At 33.5% G+C, this 8,670-nt stretch overlaps 1 protein-coding gene across 3 annotated transcripts; it reads left to right on the top strand.

The window, feature by feature from the left end:
• Positions 1-1,735: 1,735 nt before the first annotated feature.
• On the top strand, positions 1,736-7,648 carry LOC102660880 (protein LONGIFOLIA 1). 3 transcript variants are annotated; one of them, XM_006602881.3, is made up of 6 exons: positions 1,736-1,982; positions 2,263-2,589; positions 4,214-4,266; positions 4,346-6,244; positions 6,376-6,517; positions 6,674-7,648. In XM_006602881.3, the coding sequence occupies exons 2-6, from the start codon at positions 2,436-2,438 to the stop codon at positions 7,348-7,350; spliced, it is 2,925 nt and encodes a 974-aa protein (XP_006602944.1). In that variant the 5' UTR covers positions 1,736-1,982; positions 2,263-2,435; the 3' UTR covers positions 7,351-7,648. The 3 variants fall into 3 exon arrangements, with proteins under 3 accessions (XP_006602944.1, XP_014626646.1, XP_014626647.1); XM_014771160.2 differs by having other exon boundaries at positions 1,736-1,995; XM_014771161.2 differs by lacking the exon at positions 1,736-1,982 and having other exon boundaries at positions 2,470-2,589; positions 4,197-4,266.
• The last annotated feature ends 1,022 nt before the right edge of the window (positions 7,649-8,670 follow it).

The raw sequence follows: 8,670 nt of genomic DNA, 5'->3' as shown, positions 1-8,670 counted from the left end.
TTATCCTAATCTCCCCATATTCATTATTTTGGAATAGTTAATGGTCCAAACGCATTCATAGAGTTTGTAACTGTCTAGCTTTGCATGATATTTGTGACACACATTAGAGCAGGACCACATTTGTGCTGAAAATGTATCAACTAAAAAGCATGAAACCACCATATTGCAGTGGGAGTGACCAGTCTTGTTACTTTCTAGGTTAGCAAATGCAACAGAGTGAATAATAATAAAATTAATAATCCATTTCCTATAACGTTCTTCAATTCCCATTTTCATGATGATGTGTAAGGTGTTAGGTTAAATATGTGAGGACCCTTTCAGAGAATTCAATGTAGACATATTCATTTATGCCACTGTGGCTTGCAAGTGCAATTCCCCAGGACTAAGGTAAATGTATATGTGACATTCATGTAATAAATACTTGGCTATCTAAACAAAAGTTTAATTAAGGCTCTTTTGTTGCATTTTGGATGGCAAAGTGAATAAATATGATATCAGGTCCATTTTGAGGCCAGGTCCCAAGTATGGAGAAAAAGCTGAGGAGCCATCAAGGGCAATTTGGTGAAAAGTGGAATGTGTATGGGAATGGTTGAACAAGCGCTTTAGATCCTGCAGGCTTTCATTGAGTATCTCTATTCACTTTTCTTCTACAAATTTCTTTTTATTTTGGTACAAAATCCACTTCCTTGAACATTTTTTTTTCTTCTTCTTTTCAACTCTGACAAACTCCACATGCTCATGGAGAGAGGTTCAAGTCACAGTCCCACCCACGTTGTTTTGTCCACATGGAAGTGGTAGGAAATGACCAAAGAGCAGACCAGATTACCTGCCCCACACATTCACACACGCCTATCCCACTTCTCCTTTCTGTTTCTTTATTGAGGATTTAACCTTTTTTTCTGACAGAAAGGTATTCTTTACAACCAGAAAGACTAATCGCTTGAAAAAATAGATTATTGGTTTTAAATATAAGAAATATAAATAAATATGAGAAAATTTTAATTAATTTTATTTCTTTAATATTATTATTTCTAAAATAATTTTGATTTAATTAAAATTTTAGTGTCAATGACTCTTTTATATTCTTAGTATCAAATTTCAATTGAGATTTATGTATTTAAATATAATTATTTAATTTTTTTAGTCAACATATCTTTTTTTATCTTATATTTGATATTAGAGGAAGTATAAATTCTTCGATCAACATGTATTATTTCATTCACTTAGTCATAATGAGAGGGAGAAAAAAGCCTAAATTATTTGTTACTTGTGTCACACAGATATTAAGAATTTAACTTTTAATTTATTATAAATTATAAATATATATTCATTTTTTATCTCATTTTTATTGTATTTATTTTTTTATTTTACTTTTCATTATATCACCTATATCAGTTTTTTATTTCTCTCTTCTTTTCCCCTTATTCATTCTAAAAAAAGACAAATTATTATATAATTCAAAGCTATCATATATCCATAATTTTAATTAATCTCTACATAAATAGAAATTTTCAATTTAATTTTTTAATAGAACTTCAGTTTTATATCATATGAAAATTAAGAACATAATAGTCCCACAATATACAATAATCTCATAAATTGAGTATTGTCCTTTAACTTTTAGCGACTCTCTTTCTCTCTCTGAGACACTCAGATTTGTGACACCCTAAATTCCACCCATTTTCCCTCTCTCTTACGTAATGTAATTAAAAGGTTGTCTCTACTTCTTATACTATATTCTAAGCAACCTGTTTTTCGACATTTGCCTTACATATATAATAATTACAACACCTCAACGCCTCTCTAACCCAACACAGCACACTCTGGCCTCTGCACCTGCTGAGATAATAACAAAAAAACAAAAACCAATCCTTTCATTCTGTAGGCAAACCCAGAGAAAATTAACAAGACACATCTTTCTTCTTGGGCTGCTCAATTTTTCTCTCTTCAGTTTGTGCATTGTTAGTAGTCAACAATAGAAGGTGGATGCTAGTGGTAGCAAGCTGATTCCTTTGTTTCCACTTCTCTTTTGTTCCCTCTGCTTCTGCAGTAGATAATAATATTCTCTCCACAGCATCTCATTCTTCTCTCTTTGATTCTGTCCAAGGACATTCTCTTTTGTACACACATGCACAAGCATGTAACGCACAAAATAACCTCCACATCATGAAATTTGCGTGACCAAGTCTTCATATTCCAGCACATAACATGCAAATTCTTGTCATTATATCTTGTTTTGAAGCTTTTAATTCTTGTGACCAGGTCTTGTTCTGACTCTGAGTCACCTTCACCATTCAAATTCCTTTTTGCTTCCATTGAATCCAAGAAACAGAAGATCTCTCTCTTCTTAGGAACATGGTTCTTGTTGTTACTGCTTAACGATTCAAAGCCTTTTAGTTTTGGACTCTGCAAAGTTGAAGCTTGAGGAAGCAAAAATGTCTGGAAAGGCTTTGAAATCCTTGAAGGATGAAAACCCAGATTTGCAGAAGCAAATTGGTTGCATCACTGGATTTTTTCAGCTCTTTGACCGCCATCGTTTCCTCACAGGCCAACGCTCTGCCACCTACGTTCAGCACAGGCCTACTTCAGGTATTCTGCGATATACTTGTTTCTGTTCAGCATTTTGAAAATGATATAATGGCGTTACAAGGTTTTAAATTGCGGTTTTAGTCGCAATTCACATTTCCGATGCAATCACAGTTATAATACTAAAAGAAATCTTTAAAAAAAAAAAAAAACTTGACCTTGCAGTCAAATTAAAAACCTTGGGTGTTAGTACTACTTTTAGTTTTGCTATATTTTTAATATTTTCTGATAGATTTTGGGATAAGTATGTTTGATTGAGAAAAAATTATTGTCATGCATATCAAAATTAAGATGTAAAGTTATGGTCAAGTAAACAATTTTTTTTAAATAACATAGAAAGTGATTTTGCTATATAAAAAACACAAATTGTTTAGTTTGGTTTTTTTAAAAATAATTAAAAGTATTTAATACAAATATTAAATGATTTTTAATCATACCCTAAAATTAAAAGAGTTAGTTGTGCGTACAAATTTCTCTGATATCTCTCATATATTGAGATAGAGAAATTTTGTAGGCTTGCTGATTCAATTGCTTCTCGTCATGTCTGGAGTATCAGTATGTGTGTGAAAAATGTTGTATGAATTACCATTTTTTTTATATCAGAATTCGCTTTCTTCTACATTAATGTACAGATACAATTAACCTATTTCAACGTGTCAGTAACTTGTCATCGCACAGAGTTATCTTCTTTTTCTTTTTTCTTTTTTCATTCAACTTCATTGTTATTTTGGTTTGTTGAGGGGCAGTTAAAGTTCTTCCACTGCATGTAGTTATAAGACAAAGCGAATTTATAAATGTGGCAATTTTTCCATCCCGTTTTCCTAACTTGGATTTGTTTGGTTCCCGATGTAAGTATTCACATTTTAATGAAACTTCGTACATTTCATCTGTCTATTGAATTTATAAATTTAGTACACTACTTTAAATTTGATCATGCCAGTAACTAATTTTGGAGTGAAGTTTTTTTCTTATGCTTTTCAAAAATATATTCTATATGTACATTTTTTTAATTTGGCTGGTAAAAATTCCGTTGGGAATTTCCTCTGTAGTTACTGTAATCTATATAATCAATTCCAAGATATGAATCTGACTTTTCACATTTTGATGTCTAAAGATGGAAGATTGACATGAAACTTGAAAATTTATATGAATTTTTTTATATTGGATGTTCAGATAAGGTTTTATATATATTTGAAAGAAAAATCGATTCTTTTAGAATGGGGGTACACCGTTCAGAGTCAGAGATACCAATCAATATATATCTTTTATGTACCTTGTAGTCATAGAATTAGAATTATTGCATTTTCCTCATTAAATACAACATGGGTGCTTGAAGTTACAATAGAATCATTCTATGTTTTGGATTTTCCGTGGATATTTGAAGATTTTTGTGTCTCAACATCCTTATTTCTTTCACTGACATCTTCCAGGTTTATGCTGGACTCATATCCATGAAAGCTATATCACTAATTTCTAACTTTTCTATGAATCTTCAACATGTAAACATGGCAACAGACATTTGAAAAAGAATTCTAAAAAAATGTACTCAGGATTTGAAGTTAACCTTTGAGAAAATATTCCGTATTACTTCTAATAACTTCTACCTAAAGTTTCCTTCCCTTCTCAGGTGGAAGCAGTAATGAAATCCAAGAGCTCAATGGTACAATGCAGAAAGCTAAGGTAAGATAGCACTATAGCAGTAGTTTTAACTCTTTGAGGAATTTCAGCAAAATCAATCTAAAGTTTTGTATGAATGCAGGCAAAGAATCTGAAGTCTGCTAGAGAAAAGCAACAATTCTCCACAGAATCATCCATAACTTCTTTGTCTTCGTCATCTTGTTCATCTAGCATGTCATCCCATGAGTTTAACAAAACAATTCAGATACAATCACCGTCAAGAAATCAAACCAGAATTCCAGAAAACACAAATTCAAAAGCAGCAAAGAAGCAACCTCATAAGCCGCACCAGCAATCCCTTCATTTCCATCATATTGTCAATGACTCAATGCATAAAGAAGCTAGACGATTGTCAGTGAAAACTGGGGCTAAAGAGGAAAAGAAGGGTCAGACTAATGCCTTGAAACACATAGATTCCCCCCGGCCTTTGCGGTCACACAAATCTGTCAATGGAGGAGAAACAGTTGCCAATGAACCTTTACATTCTCTTGCCAAGTCCAAAAAAAAACCTTGGGACTCACCACGGCTCTCTTATGATGAAACATTCAAATCTGCCACAAAGCATAAGGAACTTCCAAGACTTTCTTTGGACAGCAGAGAAGGGTCCAATAGAGGTTTCAATGAAGGAAACAAGTCTCAGAACCAGTTGAAGGGTTCACCGAGATGGTACGGGAGAACCTCCAGCACAATGATTAACCAATTGAAAGAACCAGAAACTTCCAAAAGGTCTTCCAGTGTTGTAGCTAAGTTGATGGGACTTGAAGCCCTCCCTGAGTGTACACAAACTTGTGGGAGTCCAAAGGGAACTTCTAGTAGTTCTACCAAAAAGAATGAGCTCTTGTCAAGATCTTGTACAAGTGATGAAGACAAGCAACGCCAAAGATTCACCTTGCCACACTCCAAAAAGGCTGATTCAATCACAAATATGATGCCATATTCACGATTTGCGATAGAATCAACTCCATGGAGGCAACCTGATACGATTCAAAGTTCTCAATTACAAGCTTCCAAGGGAAGTGAATCTGATATAAAAGCCTCAAAGTCCTCTCTCACTGTGTATGGGGAAATTGAGAAAAGGGTAGCAGAACTTGAGTTCAAAAAGTCTGGAAAGGATCTCAGAGCCCTTAAACAGATTCTTGAAGCAATGCAGAGACATAAGTATTCAGTAGACATTGCTAGAGATCAGGCTTCAAATTCTCCATCTAACAATAGGAATAATACTAATCTCAACGAAAGCTCAAAAATACAAAGCCCACGAGTAAGACAAAAAGACACAGCATCTGTAACGGCTGAGATGTCAAATTCAACCCAGGGTAGTAAATTGCCAATTGTCATCATGAAACCAGCAAAAGTTACTAGGAAACCCAATAATCTGTCGTCTACAGAATTGTCAATTCATGGTAAATCTGGTCTCAGCAAGTGTTCCCCTAGTAATCCCACAAATGGAAGATTGGTTGACAAGCAAATTGCTAGAGGTATCAGTTCAACAACAAAAAATATCAAGGATCCTTTTGGACAAGAAGTTTGTTCATCCGATAAAAACAACATGAGAACTTCAAAGTTGATGCAATCCATGAAAGTTTCTCAAGACAGCAATGGAGAATGCACCACCAACTATGGTTATATAAATGTGACTGGGAGCCCCAGACCTCAAAAGAAGTTTGGTTTGGAGAGGTGTTCGCGACCAACCAGTCCATCATCAGATTCCAGAATTAACCGAAGAGAGCACAATAGGCAACCTGTGGAATTGTCTTCTCCAAGTTCAACACCAAGACATAAGTTCTCCACTTTGCAGCAAAGAAATGAACGCTTCAGTGAGATCAGCTGTCACTGGAGGGATTTTAAGCATCATGTGAACATCATTTCGGATTTTGATGACAAAAGCAGCTCGGCCAGTCATAGTGACATTGAAGTCATTCGCATTGATCAATCTGGAAAGATCATTAGCTCCTCCATCCAGCTGAGTGGCATGAGTCAAAATGTAAGAATTTTTTTCCTTGCATAGCAAGATTCTGCATCTATATCAATTGGTTAAACATTCTTTTGTTGATCTGAATGCATTTAACATTCTTTTGTTGATCTGAATGCATTTAACATTCTTTTGTTGATCAGAATGCATTTGAAGAGTTGAGGAAGGCTGAGACCATGATTACTGCAGAACAACCAAGCCCTGTGTCTGTTCTTGATGCTGCATTCTATAAGGATGACCCACCATCTCCAGTGAAAAATAAATCAGACATCTCAAAAAATTTAGGTAAGCAACAAAGATTGAATCCTAGATAATCTAAAATAATTTATCAAATTCAAGTAACTTGCTGCAGCCAATATACATTCATTTTAGTGGCATTATAAAATAATAAGGAAAAGATTGAAGTTACATTTTTTATTTTCTTCAAATTTTCTGCTGCAGGTGAAGCTCTAAGCACTGATGAGGATAGTGAAGAGAGCTCAGTGGATCTTCTTCAAGAAATTGACTGGATTGATGAGAAACTCTTCAATTTCAATAATAATAGGGATCCTGACCATAAGTATATAGCGCAAATACTGTTAGCATCAGGTCTGCTCAGTGGCCACAGCTATAGCCAGATATTTCATTCGCCGGGTCATTTGATTAATCCAAAGTTGTTTTTTGCACTTGAACAAATGAAGAGAAAGAGGCCTTTGAACATTGAAGGCAGTGCCAAGAAGATTCCCAGGAATATTAACCCTGAGCAAATGCAAAGAAAACTCATATTTGATGTTGTCAATGACATTTTAGTTCAAAAGCTGATATTGGATAGTTCTTCTGCATTGTGGTGCCAACCAAATGAGTTAGCAGGCACAACATTAAAAGGGAAGCAGCTTTTGGATGAGCTATGCACAGAAATTGATCAGTTGCAACCTCAAAATAGGAATGTCAGTTTAGTTCATGAGGAGGAGAATTTGAAGCATCACCAAGCAATTTGGACTAACTGCTGCAATGAGATGCCAAATATTGTGTTGGATGTTGAACGTTTGATCTTTAAAGATTTGATAACTGAGGTTGTGAGAGGTGAAGTAGCAAACCATCCTGGTACACATTGCAGGCAACTGGTGTTTTACAAGTAGGAATTTTGGCTAAGCAGTTTGAGGAGAAAAAAAGTATATTCTAGTTCTAGGCTTTCATATTTCACCCTTCTAATCTAGCTACACATGATATAGTTTGATGGGTAATAAGCTGCTTAATTGGCAGTTTCACGTGTTTTGTATAAATTGTTGCACATTTATGTTTATCTTTGTTGTCTTTCTTCATGTATTTGTAGTCAATGTTTATAAATACATGAATAAATACACAGATAAACGTATATCAGTATCGTTTTTCACAGGGTGTTGAAAATATTGCAACGAGTTTTACATATTGCACGAACATAACACGATCTCCATAGGTAGAATCCAACTTCCTCTGTGTATATTCTGTTTAATTTATGGACCGAATCACTTTGTCCTTTTTTTTTCTTTCTTTTTTAATTCAAATTGAATCCTAACAAACCATAGTGATATGTACAAAAAAATCATAGTGATATAAAATCTTCAATTATTGATTTATGGTCTATGCCACCTTTCTCGGTTAGAAGAGACAATCTTAATCAAGTAAAATCATTATAGGTGATAAACTTTTCTGTCAAATATTTAATATAATTAAATTACGTCATCAATATGTGACACTACTAATTTAATCAATAATTTATAATCCCCTAATGTCATTTTTTTGTTTGGTGGATAATTCTTCTCATGTAGTTCAGGAGCTATGCAATAATCCTCTAGATGGATCTTTGTCGTCTTACCTGATAATATTGGAAGTGCCTTTTCGTTTTATTATTTTTTTCAGCAAAAAAAAAATATTTATAAATTGTTTTGAGTTGTTTTCTCTTTAATTCTGAGTTAATGCAAAAATCATGTAAAATAAACAAATAAATCTACATGAGTTGTAGATTTATCAAACACCCACTCATTCTCCATGAAAGAATCTATTAACAATATAAGTCCGATTGGTAACAAAAATTCTGTTTGAATTACGAAAAGTTTTATTAAGTATACTTATCCTTTAAACCATTTAATTTTGGGGGATAAATTATTATTTATTAATTTTTTCACGAGCTTTATTATAACATTATTATTTTTTATCCAACTTAAATAATTTTATACAAGGATGTGATTCTAAAACTTCATTAAATGAATTTCTCAAATTATCTCAATTTTCATTTTTATTTTAATTAAAAATTTCATTCCACTTTCCAGAACGCTGCCCTCCCTCATCTCAATTTATTTTATTAATTTGTTACATCTTCTCTCTTATGATTTTTATTCTTATGTCTTAAAATAAAATGGCCTCATTTTAACCTACTAAAACCATCCTAATAATATAGAAGTTCGGATCATTTATATGAA

This window comes from Glycine max, chromosome 18, assembly GCF_000004515.6.
Source record: "Glycine max cultivar Williams 82 chromosome 18, Glycine_max_v4.0, whole genome shotgun sequence".
NCBI lineage: Eukaryota > Viridiplantae > Streptophyta > Magnoliopsida > Fabales > Fabaceae > Glycine > Glycine max.
This window is presented reverse-complemented; position numbering and strand designations above follow the sequence as displayed.

Bases quoted from the DNA above. Each gene is read 5' to 3' on its own strand.
- LOC102660880 (XM_006602881.3), top strand. From the start codon at position 2,436: ATGTCTGGAAAGGCTTTGAAATCCTTGAAGGATGAAAACCCAGATTTG. The intron at 2,590-4,213 runs GTATTCTGCGAT...TTCCCTTCTCAG, and splicing joins TCAGCACAGGCCTACTTCAG to GTGGAAGCAGTAATGAAATC. The intron at 6,245-6,375 runs GTAAGAATTTTT...TTTGTTGATCAG, and splicing joins TGAGTGGCATGAGTCAAAAT to AATGCATTTGAAGAGTTGAG.